This window comes from Nipponia nippon, unplaced genomic scaffold (genome assembly GCF_047370975.1).
Source record: "Nipponia nippon isolate SJK-2023a ecotype South Korea unplaced genomic scaffold, ASM4737097v1 scaffold_29, whole genome shotgun sequence".
Lineage (NCBI taxonomy): Eukaryota > Metazoa > Chordata > Aves > Pelecaniformes > Threskiornithidae > Nipponia > Nipponia nippon.
This window is the reverse complement of record NW_028262346.1, coordinates 6,560,869-6,584,535: the sequence shown is the minus strand read 5'-3', so window position 1 is coordinate 6,584,535 and position 23,667 is coordinate 6,560,869. Positions and strand designations below refer to the sequence as shown.

At 41.3% G+C, this 23,667-nt stretch overlaps 1 protein-coding gene across 1 annotated transcript in view; it reads left to right on the top strand.

The window, feature by feature from the left end:
• ST8SIA5 (ST8 alpha-N-acetyl-neuraminide alpha-2,8-sialyltransferase 5) overlaps positions 1–19,283 on the top strand; it is a 50,619-nt gene extending 31,336 nt beyond the window's left edge. The window contains exons 3-8 of the mRNA XM_087763654.1: positions 4,028–4,120; positions 6,583–6,670; positions 9,817–9,960; positions 12,229–12,341; positions 17,128–17,220; positions 18,192–19,283. Coding sequence (XP_087619780.1) covers positions 4,028–4,120; positions 6,583–6,670; positions 9,817–9,960; positions 12,229–12,341; positions 17,128–17,220; positions 18,192–18,660 — 1,000 coding nt within the window. The 3' untranslated portion in view covers positions 18,661–19,283. The remainder of the gene's footprint in view (positions 1–4,027; positions 4,121–6,582; positions 6,671–9,816; positions 9,961–12,228; positions 12,342–17,127; positions 17,221–18,191) is intronic.
• The last annotated feature ends 4,384 nt before the right edge of the window (positions 19,284–23,667 follow it).

Here is a 23,667-nt window from a genome sequence, read left to right as displayed (position 1 = left end):
AATGCTTGCAACCTAAGTGCTGCAGCATCAATAGCATTAACCATTAACGCTAAGGAGGCTTAGTGTCTGGCTGTCTGCTTCAGATGTCGTTCAGGACTTATGAATGACAGCCCAGATGATGATTATTCAGTGGCTCAGACACACTGAGTTAGTTTCAGTCGAGCTCACCCCATGGCCAGTAGCATCTTCTCCCCACTCAGTGCAGAAGTGACACCGCCGCCGGTGTCCCCTGCCTTTGCCGCAGGAGGCACATGTCCCATTGGCAGCATGTCATCCAGCCCGTTTCATGAGTCCTCCCTCTGCACTTCCACAAGGTGCCAAATGGTGAATTACGACACTCCCAGTGACTCTGCTGGAAAAGCTGGAGCTATTGTGAGAGTTAGAGACTTGCAGGACAGTCCTGTGCTTTTTGAAGCTGTGGGCTGATGGAATAACTACAAATGCAATGCTGCCTCGTGGATTTCCTTTCAGATCCAGAAGTGGTTTATTTTTACCTAATCCTTTCCTCCTTACCCTTCTGCCTCTTGGGTAACACATCCTTTTTCATTTCTATTTTTGGTTTGTGGATTGGGTAAACGAGTAATGATCAAAGGGAATCTCTGGGACTCAGGAAATTTCATCTCTGTTTCATAAAATGACATCTTTGTCTCCAGTGCCACGGGCTGAAACCAGCTTTCCCACGTGATAGCATGTGCTGTTTGAGATCTGAGCTGCAGTTCTCTAACTTAGCAGCAGAGCCAGAAGTGTGCAGGAAAGATAAAAATACATGTTAATCTAGATTTTTGCCATTCTTATCTGTCCTGAGGCAGAGGTACTGAAAGGTTCTGAAATCCAGTGTTAGGTGAAAGGCGAGGATGAGGCTGATAGCCATTGCTATCCCCCTTATGCCCAAAGAGGTAGGAGTGGTGTGTAACACGCTGAGTGTTGCATGGGATGTATATCTGCCTCTAGCTATTGTGTAGAACATGCACATTCAGGGTCCCAGCCTTGTCTGACTCAAAGAACCAAAGTAAAGAATGGATACCACAAAATACAGTAAGAAAAATGAGTATTGCAGGAGGACAAAAAAGTTGTCTGGACTGGTAGCCAGAGGGGATTCCTTCACCCTGTAAAATCCTGTGACCAGCAAGAATTCCTATGGTGTTGGCTTCATAGAGAGAAATTTCAGTTTAGTTTTGGAAATTTATCTGGAGTGCATCCACACAGGGCTTTGGCCTGGTGCAGCCAGGTGAGCTCTTAATCCAATTTGAGTTGGAGCAGCTTTCAAAATACACAAGTTGCTCAGCTCCAGCTCAACAAGCCAAGCAAGCAGGACATGTGCCAGTGCAATGGATTTCAGCTACTCTTTAGTAAAGGCTGAGTGTCTGGGTGAATGACTGAGTTGGAAGGAGAGCCCAAGCCTTTTGGTGAGAGGCTGGATGAAGGTTCATGTTACATGAACTTTATCTCCCTTCTGGAGGCTGAGGAAGTCTTTTCCCAGACTTGTCACTGATTATGGAGTGCTTTAAATACATAATTTCCTCTACAAAACTCATAAAAATATATTTGTTGCTTTGAAGACTATGCAAACACATTTCCAAATAGTCACATTTTTAAAAGATTGCTGAGCTATTGTTTTTTTTTCTACAATAAACACTTTACTTCTTTATTAGGAATTTATGATGTTCTTCTGCCACCTCCTAGGCATGGTCTTCTTCCTTTCAGTCTCAAGGTTTGTGCCTCTCACTGGATCACAGAAATGATTGGTTTGGAATTTGGCAAAGCTGAGGTGGTGAAAACCTCAGGGAGAGGTGAAGGAGACACATCCTAAAGCGGCATTTGACAGGATACAAACATTCCCAGTTGGCAGCAGATTGCTTTGGGAAGCTCTTGGGCTTTTTCCAGTTGCATACTATATTCCCTTTCTCCCTTCTATAGGTTTGTCTCTTCCCCGCTTTATCAGATTGATTTCTGGATGTACTTACAAGGCAAAATTGAGAAGCTGTTTGTTTTTAGATGCTTCTGGCCTTTGGAGGCCCTGTTAGAGATACCTGGAGACGTTATTTTCTGGACACTCTCCCTTCCTACAGTTCCCCTGGGAGGTGTGAACACTTAGCACTTCTCCAGAACAGATCAAACTTTGGATCCCCCAAAATTTTGATATTAACTATAAACATGAACTACTAAGGAAACTAGCAAGGCTTTCCTACTTAAGGATTATATATTCAGAACTGAACAGACATTCAGGTCAAAAATGAATTTTTATGTTATTTTAAAATGACACAAAACCAAAATATTACATTTCCAGTGATGGTTTAAATAAAACTTTTCCGGGAATCTTGTATTTTTCTTTCATACTGAAAATTGAAAAGACAGTTTGGAGTTACAGCCTCATGAGTACTGAGATTTTCATAGAATCATAGAATCGTCAAGGTTGGAAAAGACCCTTAAGATCATCGAGTCCAACTGTTAACCTATCACTGCCAAGTCCACCACTAAACCATGTCCTCAAGCACAACGTCTACCCGTCTTTTAAATACCTCCAGGGATGGAGACTCAACCACTTCCATGGGCAGCCTGTGCCAGTGCCTGACCACTCTCTCTGTGAAGAAGTTTTTCCTAATATCCAACCTAAACCTGCCCTGGCGCAGCTTGAGGCTGTTCCCTCTCGTCCCATCGCTTGTTCCTTGGGAGAAGAGACCGACTCCCCCCCGGCTCCAGCAGTTGTTCAGTTGTACAGAGCAATAAGGTCTCCCCTCAGCCTCCTTTTCTCCAGGCTAAACAACCCCAGCTCCCTCAGCTGCTCCTCATAAGACTTGTTCTCTAGACCCTTCACCAACTTCGTTGCCCTTCTCTGGACACACTCCAGCACCTCCATGTCCTTCTTGTAGTGAGAAGCCCAACACTGAACACAGTACTCGAGGTGTGGCCTCACCAGTGCCCAGTGCAGGGGCACCATCACCTCCCTGGTCCTGCTGGCCACACTGTTCCTGATACAAGCCAGGATGCCATTGGCCCTCTTGGCCACCTGAGCACACTGCTGGCTCACGTTCAGGTGGCTGTCAGCCAACACCCCCAGGTGTTTTGAAGGATCCATCAAAATAACTTGCTCTAGCCTTGGTCAGAATACCTCTTCCTCCTTGTCATCTCCTCGTATTTCTTCATTATGCTCATAACTGCTGTATGGGTATGTGCAGTTCTTAGGTATTAGGTTTTAATACAGACTTCTAATGATAAGTGGTGAAACTGATACAGAGCTTGGTTTAAACCCTAAAGCTTTTTTGTCATTTCAATACTGTCTCATTGGATTCACTGGACAGCCTGGGCTTTCTCTGGCCCCTAAACATGAGTAGCTACCATTGTGTTTTGTTTTCCCTTCACTCCAGACTGATGGCTAAGGTGGAGGAATTTAACCAAAAAAGTAAATACTTATGTCTGTATTTTAATTAAGAATAGCACTGTCATTTGTGCTGTGTCTGAGCATTCAAATCCATTTGTTTTCAAAATCATCTCAATTTTTTTGAGAAGAAAATCCCAGCTTCCCTTCTCCGAATATACCAAAAGAGTAAATCCCAATGAAAAGCTCAATTGCGTAGAGGTATGCAACAGTCTACACAGACAAGACGCAACCTCCAGCACTTTGCTTTCCACCTAAGAGAAAAATTTAAGGAATTGATTTTTAAACTCTCAGCACATTCAGACACCCAAAGGATGGGAACAGTGTTCCTTAAGTGATCAGTGCTTTTCCCCTGACTTTCAGTGGCAGCTGCCAAGTGCTGACTGCTGGAAAAGGTAGCTGGTCCTTGTTGGTGCCTACAAGATAGATGAACTCTTGTAGAGATGGGCAAACTGGACATGGGTGGCTGTTCTACAATCAGCAACGACATCTGTGTTTTCCTGTGAAGTAATAACCTGCCCATGAGCCAGACAGTGTAGTCTTGTTAGGCAGAAATCATAAATCACAACTTTAAGCAAATTTCCACTGATGTGTAAGGCAAGTGTTCCGGTCTAAGGCTTATTCATAATCTTTTTTCTTGTCCTTCTTCAGGTATTTTGAGTTTTATGAAGGGCCTTTGGAATACAACTCTACAAAATGCCTGGAATTACAGCAGGACATCATTGAGGTGAAGGTTTTGTCTATGTAAGTATGAATGATTGTTTGCTAAAAGGTTACTTCTCAGGCAGGATGAAAATGATAACTTACAATAAGATTGTCAAAGATGCAAGGCTTAAGAGATCCCATCAATAGGGATCTCATTAGGGATTCCTGAGATTCTCTTCTATGTGCAAGTAGTCACATTTGAATTTGATCTGAGGTCCATTTGAAAAAACTGGAGGCATTTCACATACATTGAGGCATTTTGGTCAGGCAATGAAATACAGTGTAATATTGTTTGTAATATTGTAATATTTTAATATTTGTAATATTATATTCCAAGTCCTCTACTGAGGGTCATTGAAGAGTAAGAACAGCCAGACTGACTCATAGCAAGTGTCCATCTAGCCTAAGGCTCTATCATTGACAGTTCCCAGCAGTGAAGGCTAACAAATGAAGGAAAAAGGTTAACCCTTTCTGATAACAAATACTGTCATGGAGACTTGCTGAGTGGTAGGTGGTGACTAGACTACAGTAGTCAGAGTGGATAATAGACCTCTCTGTTAATTTGTTTAGATCTTTTCTGAGCCCATTTGTACTTTTGACGTCCACAATTTCCTGCAGCAGTGAGTTTCACAAGTTAGTAACACTCACAAAGAAGGGGGAAAATGCGATTCTGAGAAATAATAAAATATCTATGTTTTGTCTTTTGTGGTCCTATATGTACATCAGAAAACTAATGAGTTGAATGAGATGTATCCATGAAGCCATAGAGATGGAATCAGGCAAAAAAGTGAGGAGCTCATTGGACACAGAAAAGCAGGGTAGTTTTGTGTTGCCCTTTTGCATTTTCAGCATTGCACTGAATTTAGGTGCTTAGATTATGCCTAATCCCTTACCATATCTAAACTCAGTGGTTCAGTAATCTTACCAACAATCCATAAGGCTTATTAGGGTCTGTAAAGTACACTGAGAATCTCAATTCAAAGTGCAGCTATACAAGTGCATAGCATTAAGCAATCAAGGCTACAGCAAATACAATTTGTTGCTTCAGGTCTGCATGAATTTTGAGCATGTCTCCCTTGCTGACTTTGTGCACAGAAAAATGTAGGTTATGTCCTTGTCTTCTATATTTGGTACTGGGTGAAGGATATATGAGTAGCAACTTTGCACTGCTTGCTGACTTGCAGTGCTTAAAAATAAAAAGAAGGGGTGAGAATGTGACACTTCTGACAATGTTCTACCGAAGATGGGGAGTTTTGAATTGCTTTTCTGCATACTTATCAGATGGTACAGAGAATTACTCATTTCTCTTCATCTTATCCAATGGCACATAGAAGGTAGTGGACTCCTGCTCAGCTGGATAGAGTTAGCCTTACTTTTACGATAGATGCCTTTGTCATTAAGCTCTTTTACTATGCTGGGTTCTTCTGATGTGCTTGCTTCTAATGTGCTACATTTCCTAAGTCAGCCCTTATGGTAACGGAAGATTTCCAAGTTAATGTGCTCTGGTGGGCTACAGAAAGTACAATATGACCTAATTTCTTCCTGTAACTTCCACAGCCTGGGAAATCCTAAGTTCTACTCACTTTAAATATATAAAGATCTTAAAAGTCTTTGGTTTATTCAAACATTCAAAGCCCTCAAGCCTGAAGAGAACTCATTAAGACCTTTCAGTCTTGAAGAAATCTCAGACTTCAAAATTTCCCAGCCAGATTACGACATTGCTCCCTAGATATTTGCAAGGCCTTCGTTATCTCTGTTGTCCAAATACAGAAGAACATGTATGAACTCTAAGGTAGAAGTGGTTGGAATGATATCACCAAAAATGTGTCATCCTGTATCAGCCTAGTGGAAGTAGGGATGTCATTTTTTTGATATAACTAAAAGTATATTTATTAACAGAGGGGGAGGGAGAGATCCTTATGTAAAGAGCTTTTCATGTCCTCTTACCGTCACAGGTGCTTATCACTGCACATGTGCTATTGCAGTTTATTAAATGGATTTACCAACAGTGCTGTTCTGTAGGATCTCATGGATTGAGATAACGTCACCCAAATATAATGGTAGTTGGCCAAATTATCTGAAGTATCTTCTTTTCCAATACCCCCTCTTCTGGGCCCTTCTGCTAGGTGCAAGTTTTCCCTCCCAAGCTGCTGTAGTTGCCACACACTCATTAGCTTCCCAGCAGACTGTGGACAGACTTTGGTACAGTAGATGCTTCTTGCTTGATATTGCATTTTTTATCCTGAAGAAATGGAGAATGCCTATCAGGGAACATAAATTGGTCCCAAACATCTGAAAAGCTCCATTAGTACCTGTGTATACATGGCTTAAAGTTGCTATGCCTGAGCAGAAAAAGAAATAAAAATGATAAATTTTGCATTGGTTAGACTGACTGGTTTGCCCTATGAAAAGCCTACTGCATGGTACCCTGGCTGCAGCTGTTTTAGGAAAAGAAGCCCTTGTAATAAAGTGAATTTTTATTTTCTTTCTTTTTCTTTTAGGGTGAAACAAACTGAATTGTTTGACAGATGGAAGAGCCTACAGATGTGCAAATGGGAGATGAATGTCACAGAAGCTAATTTATTCAAGAATGGTCCACATTAATAAGACTCAGCAAGATTTACTTTAATTTGAGTTTAGCTTCCTGTAGAGAGATCAAACCTTCATATGGATAGCAAGAGTAAGCATTATAACACTGTTACTGTTGGAGTACCATCCTTTTGAATAAATATGGACTTTTTTCTACTTTAAAAAAGTCAACAGCAAGAGTGAAAGAGAGCTCTTCTGGCATGTGGGACAGTCTTCCCAGGAAAAGCAGGGAATTTGGTATGGGAAAGACTTTTCCAGGTGTGATTCAGGCAGACGTGAGGATGGAGCCAAGACTTAATGGCTGCACCTAATACATCAGCCTAACTCTCTGGTGGTGTAAAATGGTGATATCATTGGTGACACTGCAAATTTGGCCGACAAAATACTCAAACTGGATTATTTCTGTGGTGTATTAGGTACTGTCAGACCTTGTTTATCACTTCCTTTTGTTTTAATGGCTTCTCAGCTATTATTCCCTGACTACCTAGATTTTTTTTCTGGTCTTCAGAGACCTCTGCAGTTTGTTTCTGCAGTACTCCGTCTTTCTTCATGTGACTTCCTCTTTGCTGAAGGTTGTCCATGGTCCTTTCAAGAAACAACTTTTGAAATCGGTCTTGTGAAGGCAATAGTAGAATGAAGCCAAAACAATATTTGAATGTTGTATATTGGTATATTCAAGGGCCATATTTGAGTAGGTCTAGAGAAACCACATCATTTCAGAGTAAGTGGAATGTAGACTGGTTAAGTCTGTAAGTCACTGGCATGATTCAGAGCTGTTTCTTAGAATAAGGCCCCACAACTTTCTCCCAAATTCTTTTGCATGATTGCAGGAAATAGCTGTCATGAGTTAATGAGAGAACGTGAGAATGCATGTGCTGAGTTAGTCATTAACATCTTTAAAAATAACTAATTGTTAGTCCCTGGCTCATAGCAGTTTTTCCAACATGAGCTCCACACATACATAAATTTTTTTAGGGTTTTTTTAGTATATTTTTTTCTGGAAATCACTTGATGGGTAATTATCAGAGCCCATTTTGAAGACAAGAGCCATTCAGGATTAGAGCCTCCTATCTTAAAGACTGCTTGGAGTAAGAGAACTAATGATTGTGCCCAGAGTACAAGGAGCACATTGAAGTATGGAGGCCAGCCCAGAGGTGGGAGCAATGAGAAAGGACTATCTAAAGACCATCAGGAGGACCCTCTCTCTCTCTCAGGCCACCAACACCAGCACATTAAGCAAAGAAAGAACCCCCCTCCATCCTAGACAGTGCACTGAGAGAAAGAAGAGATGAAAGATTCCTGTCTCTGGCTATTCCTGCCTGACTGATGTATCACTGCTTAAGAAACTCCCACTGGCACCTAGATGTAACCTAACCTTTGTTAGCTGGTTCCAGGAACAACAATCATGCTAGTCATGAAAAAAAAAAGAAGTTGAAAGTCTGTTTCATTTTTGCCTTATGGGACAGAGACTTCAGTGTGTGAATGTGTGGGGAAACTGTAGTCCCTTAAAAGCAGACCAAAGTCTCTGAGTTTGGAGGTAGACTAGTAGGAGGCTAAAAGGTGGTGGTCTAACAACATCATTGAGTTGTGGGCTTTTGACCTTTGCCAGTTCTGGATCATCACGTGAGATGGGGAGAATCCAGCAAAAGTTAAATGGCAGCTGCTTAAGCAGCAGAGAGGGAGGAAGCACAAAAATCACACTAGCTTTTGTATCCGGAGACTAAGGAAAACAATTTCCTTGACAGTCTTCCTCCATCAGATATCAGACATTTACATTAAGGAACGTGCCTCTGGAAAACCGGTTGGACATTAGATTAAAGAACTATATCTCTTTCAATTCCTTAATGCAGAACTAATGAAGGATTTTTTCATATCTCAAATATCACAATTCAATCCCACTACCTGCTTGTAATTATTTAATGATTTTGTTATTAGAAATTATTCATCGACTTATTCAATCTCAATTGTGACCTTGATCTGATCATCATATTGTGTCATTCTGCATGAGTCAGGTATGTAATAGTAATTGGACATCACCGAAATGTTTGCATAATTCTGTATTTGCTTTCTGGTGCTTGTAATAAAGCCTGTAAAGATGACTGGCTTATTCTTCCAACTCGTAATGAGGCCACATACCTGAGAGGCAAGGTATTTAATCTAGGTTATTTGAGAGCCATTTGGCTTTGTCTTCATGCTTGTGCGTTTGCCATGAAAAATATTTTTCATTAAAGGTATGAGGCATTGACGGAGAAACAAACCTGCTCTGGAGTAAGAGTAAGCTGAAGTCAGGGCTTTCAGTTCCACCAGTAAAAGGATAAAAGCATTCAAGGAAAGATGGAGCTAAGAAACAGACCCCTTTTTTCCTATTTAAATTTCATATCAGTGCTGAATGTGTTTTCTCTCATGCCAAGAATCCCATTTTTGAGATTTCAGAACAGTTCTGGTTTACATTGGAATACCTGCCATTTTGTCCCAGCGACAAAGAAAATTTTGGCCATTTGTCTGAGATTTTGGAGTTGTGCCAGTCTGCCTGGCACCCATCTGTTGGGGCCACGTCATCTCCCTGATGCACATATGCAATGTCAAAGGCAAAACTAAGACCTTTAAAAGTTTTTTTATAATCAAAGCGTGCCATGCTCCACAGTAGTCTGGTAAGTGGGGTCTTTAGGTATTCCTGTGTTTAAGTCCCTGCCGTGCCAAGCTTCCACATCCCCACATGAATACTTTAACCCCTGCATTTCCTGTCCAATGATGAGTAAATAATTTACAAAAAGTGGAAGACCTCTAAAGCAGGGAGGGACTAATTAATTAGGATGGTTTCCCCAGGATATTGGGGGCAGAAGCTCAGCTTTGAGGTCTGGAGCAGGGCATAATTTTCACATGTATTTATTTCCTGCAGCCTAGAAGAGACAGGTACAGGGATTTAATTTCTTCTGATTTTTCTTTACCATAAGTTCCTCAATCAAGGAAAATTTCACTGAATCTGAAATTTTCTAAAGGAAAATCCAGCAAACCACCATTTTGCCCCTCCTACAGCTAAAAAGTTTCTTTTTGCTGAAAAATGCCTTGTTAGAAGTGATAGTAATTGCAAATCCTAAAGCATGCTATCAGGTCTTATCTTATTTCTCTCTTTTTCATTTTACAGGTCTACTTTGTCAAGGTGTTGCAATGCCCCTGCCTTTCTGTTCACCACCCAGAAAAATACTCCCTTGGGAACTAAACTGAAATATGAAGTGGATACTAGTGGAATCTTCCATATCAACCAAGAAATTTTAAAAATGTTTCCAAAGGTGCCTCATGCCTCTGTCCATTTGCAGAATCAACTTCACTCTACGTGCTGCATTAGATGCTATCCTATAGCCAAGCATTTAGCAGTTGGCTGTTTGACATTTCTACAAACTTCATTGCTTATACTTTGAAAATGTTTATTTTTGATATGATATTTTAGTTGGTTATCCTATTTTCCTAGTGGTCGTCTACTATGCAATATATATATATTTTCCTGCAGAATATTACTGACCTAGCAGCAAAGTGGCTAATGAAATAACTTAATAAAGCTGAATAAAAGAGGCACTTATTGATCAGAACTTTTAAAAAGTACAATACTCAAATGCAATAAATCCAACATTTGGGGTAGGGCTGCTTCTTTAGGGGCATGATTATTTTATAATTCATATTCACAATGACTAACTATTTTTATACTTATTTCTGTTTGCAGCTTATCTGTGAACAGACTGCACAATTTTTAAATATATTCATCATAATGACTATTCAAAACCTTTTCAGCAAATAATCCTTGACCTGAGGGTCATTCAAAGTTATAACCAGTGGGCAATTCCCATTGCACATAGTGACTGATGTGCAGAAATGGGCTTATGTGACTATTGATTTATCATGGAGCACACCTCATGAATTTAAAATGGCATATTTGGAGGGGATAACTGACATTTATCCTTTCAGAAAGTCAGAACAATATTCAAGTTAAGTACTTAGATTTGTGTCATTAACTTTGTCCTTCAGGGTCTAGCCACTTTTAATCCATCTGCTTTTGGAGCACTACTAAGAGGTAGGGTAGTGCTGTTATTTAAATGTACACATGGGAAACTGGGGCAGGGCAGGGGAAAGGCTCAGATCCAGGAAAGCACTTTGGCATCTGGAGATGTGCAAAGAGTGGATAAATCTAAGTCCAGAAGTATTATCCTCAAAACCCTGCCCGATTGCGCAGATGAATGCATGAAAGACTAGACGCCTATGCTTTTGCTAAGTGTCCTATAGCTGCTGTTGTATTTATCCAGGTATGTCTTGAGGATGCTTTGCAGGCCCTATCCCATCCCAAAGTGCCTTTGGGATTCACTGGGCAGCACTTATGTGGCCAAAGCCACCATCTGCCTAGGAGCAGGGCCGCAGCATGGCAAATGTAGGAGATGAAGGGCTGAAAGCACAGAAGCAAGACTATAAGGGCAAGAGCCTTGTTCTGAGTGTGGAGACCTGGCTTCTGATCTCCCTTTCAGGACTGCCGAGGCATTTTGTGTTAAAAAATCTCTGGATAAAGCACAGACAACTCTATATTGCCTCTGTGTTAGACAGCTGCTGCTTGTCTCAGACAGGTGTAATTGCATGCCCTTTTGCCTCATGGCTTATGAATATCATGGAGAGATCCTGGGAATAATCACCTAGAAATGTCATGCCACTATCGCATCTCTGTAGTTTGTGGTATGAAATTATTAATAAAATATGTATGTACCAAAACGAGCACTCTCATGCTTATATAAGCACGTCTCTACATATTCATAAGGTGTAGCGCGGCTCAGTTCTGCGTCACAACCCTCTTACCCTAACGGCCCAGTTCTGTTCTGGAGATGTGATTTTCACTCTCTGGCTTCAGCAGCAGCTCCATGTCTGCGTATGAAGACAGAATTTTGCCCGAAGATTACAGAAAGATGCGTCCTGCACACATCCAAGAAGGTGCCTGACCAAAGGCTCTAGGCACTGCTGGTAGTACAAGTGCTAATTAATAATCACTAACACTATTAGTACAATTAGTGGTAGCAAGCATTAAAATTTGGGCTAGGTTCTGATAAATAGCTGTAATGTTCTGTCTGACTTAGACTTCCTGGGCTTTACTAGCTGCTCTGGAGTGGTGTGCGCAGACTTCTCAAAAGCAGGACATCAGAGCCTGAAGAGCGAGCAGTTTGCAGGCAGATCAGAAGGCAACACCTGGGGTACGCTAATTTTATGGTTCATGCCCTCATGTAGAAATCAGAAGGGAAAGCAAGTTTCTAGAATTACTTCTTCCATTATTAAGTCTGGACAAAACCAGGTTATTGCTTTTTTTCTCTCTGAGTTAGTTGCCCATACTATCTTTAATTGCACAGAAAACAATCCCATCCATTTATATATACCATGGGAATATTGCGGGCCAGAACCAGCGTCAACTTCCTATGATTAGTGCATCTGCATCAAGATGCAGCTGTACAAAAAAAAGGAAAAAGTAAAAAAGAGACTTGTTGCCTCCATGTTTCGGGATATTTAACTGTTTCCTTGCTGTGATGTTGCAGGATATGCCATACCACTGCTCCCAGTTTAAGAAATGCGCAGTGGTTGGGAACGGAGGAATTCTGAAGAACAGCAGATATGGCCGGGAGATTGACAGTGCAGACTTCATGTTTCGGTAATCACCACAGCACTATTTTTCTTTTTGCCTGTTTTAATGACAAATAAAGGATTGCAAAGCTATTCTCTCTCACATAGAAACATGGGATTTGCCAAACTGGCCATATCAAGCCTTCTTGTTGCACAAAAAGCGATGTTTAAAAAAAAAAACACCTCACGGTATAATATTTATTTTAAAATTACGCTTTGAGGAATTATTTCTCCCTAACTCCATGTGGTTAATCATTGACTTACTGACAAAGTTTGATGTCTTCATTCAGGACATCCCCTGTTACTCAGGTTGTGGATTTATCCTTCCGTGGACATTAGCCCAGGAGCAGTGTCCTGTGAATGTGGCCATAATTTTCTGGGGCAGTTCTGAACCAGAGGTACAACCTCTATTGTGTGACAAGCAACTTGGCCAGATGTTAACAGCTCCATGCTGTGTAGCTCACGTACCTTGGAGGTGTGTTTCTGAAGTGGTGCATAGCTCATGTGCTGGATAATACAAGTTACAGTAATCAGTACCATAGACTCCAGGGTGTGCAGAGACACCTGAATAACTTTGAAGGCTGAGTGTCTTCATATTGTGCTCTCCACCATATGTGGAGTTATCCAGGTTTTGCATAGACTGGGATGTCCCACGACTTGCATCCCTGGATAACGGAGTTTAGCAGCACTTTTATCATCCTTAATATATATGGGAAAGATTTTTTTTTTATTATTGCATTGGTTTTGTGTGGCAAGGTTTTGGTAGCAGGGGGCTACAGGGGTGGCTTCTGTGAGAAGTTGCTAGAAGCTTCTCCTGTGTCCAATAGAGCCAATGCCAGCCGGCTCCAAGACAGACCCACTGCTGGCCAAGGCTGAGCCAATCGGTGATGGTGGTAGCACCTCTGGCATAACATATTTGAGAAGGGGAAAAAGTTGCTACACAACAGCAATTGCAGCTGGAGAGAGGAGTGAGAATATGTGAGAGGAACAACTCTGCAGACACCAAGGTCAGTGAAGAAGGAAGGGGAGGAGGTGCTCCAGGCACCGGAGCAGAGATTCCCCTGCAGCCCGTGGGGAAGACCATGGTGAGGCAGGCTGTCCCCCTGCAGCCCATGCAGGTTAACAGTGGAGCAGATATCCACCTGCAGCCCATGGAGAACCCCACACTGGAGCAGGTGGATGCCTGAAGGAGGCTGTGACCCCGTGGGAAGCCCATGCTGGAGCAGGCTGCTGGCAGGACCTGTGGACCCATGGAGAGTGGAGCCCACGCTGGTTTGCTGGCAGGACTTGTTACCCTGTGGAGGACCCACGCTGGAGCAGTCTGTTCCTGAAGGACTGCACCCCATGGGAAAGACTCACATTGGACAAGTTCGTGAAGAACAGCAGCCCATGGGAAGGCCCGATGTTGGAGCAGTTCGTGGAGGACTGTCTCCCATGGGAGGGACCCCACGCTGGAGCAGGGGAAGAGTGTGAGGAGTCCTCCCCCTGAGGAGGAAGGAGCAGCAGAAACAACGTGTGATGAACTGACCACAACCCCCATTCCCCTCCCCCCTGCGCCGCTGGGAGGGAGGAGGTAGAGAAATGAGGAGTAAAGTTAAGCCTGGGAAGAAGGGAGGGGTGGGGGGGATTTAGTTTTTATTTCTCATTATACTACTCTGATTTGATTGGTAATAAATTAAGCTAATTTTCCCCAAGTTGAATTCATTTTGCCCATGATGGTAATTTCTGAGTGATCTCCCTGTCCTTATCTCAACCGACAAGCCTTTTGTTATATTTTCTCTCCCCTGTCCAACTTAGGAGAGGGAGTGACAGAGCAGCTTTGGTGGGCACCTGGCATCCAGCCAGGGTCAACCCACCACAATTATTCATATGCATGACTAATCCCTCTCTAAATCCTGTTAAACTCTTTTCCAAGGCCGTGGCATATGACAGCTAGCTCAGAGATTCATGATCTGTTCTCTAGAAAAGAAAAATCTTTTTAGTTCTGTTGGCCTATTTTCTGATCTTAGGTACGTTCCTGTCACTTTAGAATAACTGTGCATAGATCAATGAATTTCTCTTATTGCATACCAGCAAAAATTAGGTCAGATTTTGGCTCATTGCATTCTTAATTTAATTTGGCATCAAATGAGAAATAAAATTTTACCAGTCCTACCTTCACTATTCATTATTTTCAGACCCCTTGTGTCTGCCTCTTGTGCCCATTTTATAGAAAACTATTGCCTTATTTTAATTTGTGAAACAGTCCAGGCTTCACATAATTTGCTTCTTAAAAGCTTAGTGTACCCTATATACATTAAATAGTTATTGTAGATTCCCTTCTATTGTGCTGGATCACAGCTATCAGTCTGGTTGAATTGAAAGGTACATGTTACACGTTGAGGTGACAAACTGTTGAGTGGAAGTGGAAATATGGGCAGGAAATGTCATAATTTATGTATAAGAACTTTCAGCAGAGGTCCCTCTTTACCACTGTTGCTCTTTCTCGAACTGTACCGCAACTGCATAAAAAGAGCAGATCAGATCAGTACAGAACTTAGAAATTGCTTTTGGTACCAGTAATTATTTAAATAGAGGCTTAAGTAGAACTCAAATATGAATAAGTACGTTAGTACTTGTGCAAAAAACCCTCTGTTTCACCACCTCCAAAACATGTGGCACCAGCATTATGCACGAAGACATGCTAGTGTTTAAGAGCTTAAGGTCTGCTGACATCAGTTTTAAAGTAAATCTTGTGTTTAAGGTCAGGTCTGAACACATCCACTTTCCAGTCTGACACCAGTTCACCAAACTGTCAGCAATCACCACCTTGGTCACCAACAAAACAATTCTTTAAAATAATTTAAAAACTGCTTATGGAGCACTGCTAACATTCAGCAATACCTTCAGGACACCTGGGAAAATCTTTTATTGTCAGGAAGCTTGTGGCCATCAGGATGCAACCAAGATTTTTCTATAAAATAAATTCTGATAGCAATTAATTATAGTACAATAGAATGTATAAAATACACACACATGAATTGCATTTACTAGTTGTTACTGTCTATCTCCATCTACTGGCCAGAGTGGAGATCTGTGGTGAAACATTGGGTGCATTTATAGATGGGACTACTCTCTTTGCAGGGATGAATTTTTGGAGTCTTATGACAAAACTACAGTTTATGCAGATTGTATAATTTTTATAAGGAATTATCACTTTCAACAAATTCATTCATTCTTAATCCTGGTGGGAGTTTACTCTTTGTAAATATTGAAGCTGAATATTTGAAAACCTTTTCCAAATATAATCTAATGAGCACAGTGCCCAGTGCTAGGTGGAACTGAGGATGCTAGAGGACTTCAGAAGGGCATTGCATGACCTAGTAGAGAAAAGTGCTGGAAATAACATTGCCTATGAGAAGGACGAGGTGGCTAAAAAAAATTCTCTGACCTGATAAAGAGGGACTCTCTGGGAGGTAGATGTGAGCCTCCTGAGTCCAAGAAGGACTTTGAAGGACTTTTGTGTGTTCCTCTGCTCCCCCACTCACCCTCTCTCTGTGACTGAGAAATTATGATGGCAGCTGATGGTAGTATTGTGAAAACACTGAGCATCACTTACTCTAAATACCTTCACGGTTTTCTCCTATTCAGCCCTGATGTTAAAAAATATGGAGATGTTTGGGAATTAGGCATGGCAGTGTTTTTGAGACGTGGGGATCTTAACAGTGATGGCTTTTATTGTGGCTTGTAGATCACTTCAAAAAGCTTTCAGAGTGTCAGCAAGCATCTAATGCTAGCTTAAACTGAGTGTAAAACTAGTTGCAGGGCCACTTATGTTGCCTCTGATAACACATGCTGAAGCTTTTTCTTTAGCTGGGTTTCCTATGGAAGTGAATCTTGTGTGATGGCTTGTGTGTATGTGTGTGTGTGTTTCAGTAACTTCAGCACCTCTTGAGGGATGCTGTAAATTTTGTGAGATGATGAATCTAGGTCAAGGCCAAGGTGAGTGGAGCCTGGGCAAAGTCAAGGTTTGCAAATCTTCACAAAAACATTAGGCATTGGAACAGACTGCCCAGGGAAGTGGTACAATCACAGTCCCTGGAAGTGTTCAAAAAACGTGTGGATGTGGTGCTTAGGGACATGGTTTAGAGGTGGACCAGGCAGTTAGGTTAACGGTTGGACTCGATGATCTCAGAGGTCCTTTACAACCTTAATGATTCTATGATTCTAATAGCTTTGACATCCTCTGGTGAATCTGTAGAGTCAGAATTGCTGCTCTTACACTGTGCTGGGAGATACTTATAAAGGGAAAAGGAAGGGAAGCAGATAGTTGTAGATTAATTAGGACTGGGCTGATTTGTCTCTTGTGGAACATTTCACCTGGATTCTTTTGGGTATAAAACAAAGCATGTTAAAGGCAATGTTATAGGTATAGTTTATCTATTAATTATTGAATACAGCTCAGCTGTTGCTGAGGAAATCTTTGATTTTATAGGCTGATTGTCCTTGGGGCTTCATCCTATTTTTCGTCCTAAATGGCCAAAGTAAATAGCTGAACTGCTATTAAGGAAGTAAAATGAGTGAGCTTTGGCTACATCTGCAACAAGGGGTCATCTCTCACAGACTCTGGCAAGAAGAGAGGTCTTTATACAGCCCCTAAGAACTCGTTACCTTAATGCGTAGTTTGGGCATCAACATGTTTCAATACAGTATTAAATTCTCAATCTGTTTCTAGATTTGTTGCGTGGAAGAAATGCTTAAATCAATTCTACTTTCTAGTCCTGAAAAGGTGCAAGGAATTTTTTAACTTTCTTACTGATTTCTTTCCTTTATAGATGCAATTTGCCTCCTATATCTGAGAAATACTTTATGGATGTTGGGGTAAAGATGGATGTCATGACTGTCAATCCCAGTATAATTACTGAGAGGTCATTTCTGATTTTTGTATTTTCATCTCCTATTGCTTTTCCAAATCTACTTTTCACTAAACTATGTTACAGATAATTTTTTTCCCCAATATTACTTTAAACTGACATTATGAATCATACATTTAGTTCTGAATTGAAATTATTCAGTATATGCAATACGCAACAACTTATAAAAATGTGTTAAACACTTAGAGCTGCACACTGATAACAGAAAGTGGGAAGCTGATGAGCTAAAATCATAACAGCAGAGCGATCCTTCCCCTGGAAATCCTGTACCGTGCTGGCAAGCCCCAGGCAAATGTATTGGACACATTAGGGTGGAAGCAACTGGTTCCCACCCTAAATGCTTAAATAAAGTAGCACACATTGTCATATGTTTTTTAAAAAATGCCAGTCAAACTTTGTAGCCAGGATTGACTGAGTGATTTGAATTTTAAATTTGTTAATACCTTAATGCCACCTTGCTGACAGGTTTGGGACCATGGGGCTAATTCCTGCTTTCCTTTCTTGCTGGAGGAATCTGTTTCTTTTCTCAAGCAACATAAAATAATTTGCTTGCATTGTGGATTTCTTTTAAATGTTACAGTTAGTCATTTTAGAAATGTTTTTGCTCTACTTTGGTATTTGCCACATTTTTATACAGTTCTGCACTGCATAGTGCACTATACAGCTAACCAAACCTTGGAAAAATTACATACTCATAATAAAATGAGAAGTGAGATGTGATCAGAAATGTCTACAAAGTGTGTCCACTGTTTAATGAATGTATTGCCAGAAGAGGAGAGAAAATGTATTTTTTTATCCCCTACATTTTTGCCCTACATTTCATACTGACACTTTAGCTACAAATCTAAGATATTCCCCTTTCAATTATGTCTGTATCAGTAAAAGCCCTTTGGAGGTTTTTTGTCTGCTGGGCCCAGACTGAGTCTGCGCTGGTCTGACCATCACTCGCATCCTTTTCCCTTTAGATTTCATAAGCTGGAAAAATGGAGGAAGCCCTTCTACGACGTGCTCCAGGTCTACGAGAACGCTTCCGTGCTGCTGCCAGCTTTCTACAACACTCACAACACGGACGTCTCAATCCGGGTCAAATATGTGCTGGATGATTTTGAATCTCAGCAAGCTGTTTATTACTTTCATCCCCAGTATCTCATCAACGTCTCACGCTACTGGCTCGGCCAAGGGGTGCGGGCCAAGCGGATTAGCACTGGACTGATCCTGGTGACTGCTGCCCTGGAGCTCTGCGAAGAGGTCCAACTTTTTGGCTTTTGGGCCTTCCCCATGAACCCCTCAGGGATTTTTATAACTCACCACTACTATGACAATGTGAAACCTCGCCCTGGTTTTCACGCTATGCCCTCAGAAATCTTCAGCTTCCTCCACATGCACAGCAAGGGGATCCTGCGGGTTCATACGGGGACCTGTAGCTGCTGTTAACAGGGACGCTTCTTCTTCCGATGCAAAAGTGTAACAGGAACTCGATGCCTGTGTATGGTGTAGGAGGTTTTATTACACCCTGAGATTATGCAATAATTGTTTGATATAAATTTCCTCAAGGCATTGCATCCCATAAGATCTAGGATACCAGCATCTTTCCTGTAGCAGAGCTGGGTCCGTAACAGTGTGGGAGAAGCAAATCTCCTCTGTCCCAGGGTATACACTGCCCTGGAAAGCAAGTCAGATGATAAGAAGCACATTTCCAATAGGTTTAGGGATAAACAGAGCACATTAATATAGTTATTTCACTATGAAGAAAAGGAGTAAACTTTTGAGGAGAATCAGTGGTGGAGAATTTTAGCATAGACTGTATGACTTTACATAGGTTTCTGAATTGAGTACCTTGGGGCATTGCCAGATTTTATTGAAAGCACTGTTCTCTGGCATTTGAGCTTTTGAAAATACTCTTTAGCATTATAGTTTTAAGGGGAAACATATAACTTGAGATCTTTGTCTGTAATGTCACAAAGTATTGGTGAAAAATAGCAGATAGATGTGATAGGAATAAACAAGATCACTTTATGAAAATTTTCAGCCAGGATAGAAGAGAATGTTAAACTCCCATTAACTGTGTTGATCATGGTGTGCAATTGTTTTAGAGCTTCTTTCTTTTTCCTTCTTGTGTCTTATATTTCTGGTCTCCTCTGCTGATCATGTTTTCTTTCTCATTGTCTGTAATGCTTTCCTTCTAGCTAGCACATGAGCAATGGTGTACTTCCTCCTACAGTGACCATCACAGCTTCAGATTGGAGTCCTTATTGAAGAAACATGCTCCTTCACACTTCTGCAAGCTTTTCTTGGGCTGAATAGCAAGGGGATTACGTAGTTATATTTTCTGAGTTGATTTTTTTGCTTCAGATATCACAGCATAAGATAGAAAAGAGCATTTCCTCTTTGTTTTTTATTAAAGACTTTGTAAGAGTATCTGAATGTTGATTCACTGTTGTGTAGGTTGGGCTAAATACTGTCAGGTATCTGTGATAAGCCCTGGCGGGAAATGAAGTTAAAATACAGTGAAGATACTTTGTGGCTTGGATTATGATGCTTATTTTAAAATTATGCATCTCAAGATGTCCGATGTCTTAATGTGGCATTTTAGTATGTTGAGAATGTTATTAGGATAGTAAAAGGGCTGGTGTATTCTTTAAAATGTTACTGATGTAACTCTGTGTAATGCCAAGCTTAATTTTTCACCTGATACAGTTAAATTGGCAAAATCCTGATGCAGAAAAGATGCCACATCTTGCTGGAGTTTATTTTGGCTGCCGAACCGTGGTGTAGTAGGCTGCTGGTATATGCCCTTTCATACTGGTATGACTGTGTACACAGGAGGGTGAGGTTTGCTGTTTCAGCTGTGCTGGCATAGTTAAATGGACAGAGTTTCCTCATGTAAGTTCTTAGTCTGAAGCACTTGGGCTGTTGTCTTGTCTTACTTAGATTACAAGATCTTTGATCAAGGATTTGGAGTTTAAAGTGCTAGTTCTATATGAGGGATACTTTTTTTTTGGAGGGGGGAGAAGGTTTAAATCCAAATCTGGACTTGGATTTTGATTTTGTAATGCATGAATGCACAAAGCTTCTTTTAAAAGCCTCTGTGCTATGCTGAGAGCTGTGAAAATTGCTCACGCTACAGATAAAATGATCAAAAAGGAAGTGAAGCATGATGGTCACCATTTCTAAAGTCCCTACTAACCAGCAGTGACGTGGATGGTATGTGAGAGTGTATTTCCTTAACTTTACACTAGACTCCAGAGGTCTGATTACTTTAAAAGCAACCCATATCCTTGATAAAGGTGTCAGAGCTCACTTGGGAAATACCAGCCAGGGGTAGGTAAAGGACCTGTGCTTAAGCTTTACATATTTATTTGTGTTGTTGTGCTTTTGGTCTTAGAGTTATACCATGTGTTAGCACCACCTCGTATCAGCTAGCTGTGAAATATGCAGCACACTAAGAATGAACTTGTAGATGAAATGGTTTCCTTGATTTAATATGCAAAAGAGATCTTTGTCTTTGCTGTGTTTTGTAAATTTATGTGTAAAAGGCTTTGATAATGAAGTGCTGTAATGAAAGTGCTATTTAGAGAGCAATGTGACCCTGTGGGTTGGCCATCTTGCTGTGTATTAAGCTTTATGATAACAGTAATGACGCTGAAGCTGGTACCTAGAGCCCTTACTCCTTATTCTGCCTGAGTATGGGACTAGTAGCGACTTCAGTCTTGCTTTGCTGCTGCTGCTTTTCTAAGGTTACCTTCTTTAGTAAGATTTTTCTTTACTATGGTGATTGAAGTGAACAAAAGCGACGGAAAGGAGTCTGATATGTTGCAAAAGATACTTCAGAAAAGATGGGAAAGCACCTGAGAAGCATGCATATGTTGGAAAGAAATGGTGCAAATCCCTCTTTTTAGCTGCAAAAATCCTTTTGGACTTTTTGAACAGACAAAAGGATAAGCAAAACTGTAATTACAGTTAACCTGTACTTACAGGGTCACAGACATTTCCTTTCCTTTGTTTGCTTCATATAAATGAGCAATGTAAATTCACCTAGGCTATACTGTAATAAGTGCAGTTTTACTGTGGTTAGATTTTGATTGGTTATAAATCTATAGCTACTATATTTTTTTAATGATTTTAAAATGTGTGTGCAGGATACTCGCACGGATGCACCAAAGGCCAAATCTTGCCACATTTATCTGAAAAGAGCTCCCATTCAAGTGGATGGGTATTTTATTTGTGTAGGGACTGCAGAAACAGGCCCAGACATGTCTGTGAAGGTGTACATAGGTGTATAGTTAGATATAAGGAGTGATTTGCAAGCCAGAAAGATACTTAAAGAAATACATATAAAATAGTCCTTGAGATGAAATGCATGTTGCAATGTGTTTACTTTCTGATTCATTTTTCAGGTGTTGCTCAAAAAAGGATCAAAAAAACCCTGTCATTTGTCAGAAATGCCATATGCAGAAGCTTTCAGATATTTTTTTGCCTCCTTACCTTGCACTGGGCGCTGGAAAATCAGATTCCTGCTGCCGTAGCACAGCGTCTGTGGGGCCGAGTGGAAATGGCGTGGTGGCAGCTTGAAAGAGCAGGGTCGGATGATGGATCCTACCTGCTGCTCTGTTCTCTGTAGGCAGCAAATAAATACTGTCCGGGAGATTTTAGCTACACGGAGGTCACCACCTGTGCAATGTCACTGTGGGGTGGGTGAGCCAGCATTGACCAGCCTGAGCTCCTGCCCGTCCTGCTTGAACGGACAAAAAGAAGGGCTGTTGCAGAAAGAAGGACCCTCCTTGTTTTCTGCCATCATTCTTTTGTGTACTGAGCATAAGAAAATACTCTTTTAACATCAAGAATTTCTCTGAGTTTGAGGCTATTTTGTTGTCCCTTCTCCCATGCGGTCAAAGCTCCAAATGTCCAATCTTAACCACCTTTGAACAATACGATACCTGAGTGGTAAGACGTGACTGTCAGGAAGCCGGCTGCGTTTGCTGCACACAGTTATGGCTAGTAAAGGGCATGCATAGCATGTCGTGCTTTCCCACAGAAAAGGCTGCAGGCCCCAGAGAAATCCCTCAATACAAAAATCTGATCTGTCCTAGAAGAAACAGTCAGCTGCCTGGTACCACATCCTGAGCTCAGGCTGTAATCCCAGCTCTGTTGCTGAGGATATGAAATCTGAGACAGGGAGAGAGAAAATTATATTATGGTTTAATCACCAACTCCCCATATTATTTAGGAGAATCTCTTAAGAAGTTCCTGAGATTTGCATACACTGGTAATGCAAATTCAGCCGGAAAAACATAGTTAGGACTGCATCTCCTTCATTGTCAGGTCAACAGAGGAGGCTTATGAATCTGCCAGTGCTTTCATCAAAGGTAAGGAAGTATTTAGTCGAAATAGTTTAGCTGCTTGCTTTTGATTTATGAAATCCAACTTTGCTCTTGGACAGAATGGATTACATGGTGATAGGGCCATTATAATATTTTAGCATATTTTCTGTGATTGCAACAGAGTTGTCAAAGCCAACTCATGAATTGCAAAGGGAGAGCCATGCTGTGGTTGCTCCTCCTGCTATGATCTCAGGGAGGAGAGGCACCGTGGCGAGTAGGTCCATGATTGCCTAGAAAAGTGATGTAAAGGGAATATGGGAGATTGCAACCACCACTCTGGTCCAGAGCCTTTAACACTGTGGAGTAACATGATTGATAGTGATGACAGATGAAGCTTCACAGCTTGCAATGGCCAGGAGTAGCTCCCCTAGACCCTGACAAAGCTGCCTCCATGCAGCCTCGACTGACGATAAATTAAAGGTGATGTTCACTCGGGATGGTTAGATGTAGTAGATGGAAGGAAATCCACTCTAAGAATAGTCCATTCTATGGGGGTTTGGTGAATCAGTAGAAATGTTGCTCAGACCTTGAAGGCAAAAACAGTGGTGGTGACATAGCTACATGGGTGCGCTGCCTGTGCTCGGCTTTACATGGCAGGAAGGAGCAATCTCTGGTTTGCATGTGAGGATAAAACACTTGAGACATGGAGTGAGAGGGAATCTGTCCTGTTTAATCTGCTGAGGCCTGGTGGCTTGTCAGCAAAGCTCTGATTGTAGAGAGCACAAGCTTGGGTAGTGAAAATTGAGAGCTCTGAAATGGTCCTTTCCCCAATCTCGCTTGCAGCCGAGTGTGCAGAGAACTTTGGAGCTTTTACACATATATGAAGAAGGAAACAGCAAAATTCAGCAATCCCTAAGGGCCAAATTCCCTAGGAAATTCTGGAGTGAGCTGAGGTTTTAGGAATAAAGGAGTCAGTATTTATGCTTAGGGCCTTTTCCAAAATCCAGTGAAGTTTGTGGAAAGTTTGGTGTAGTTCAGAGCAAGCCTCCAGAAACGGGCTCTGATCATGGGCAGGAAGAGCAGCCTCTTGTTTCTTACTCACTTGATTTCAGATACATTT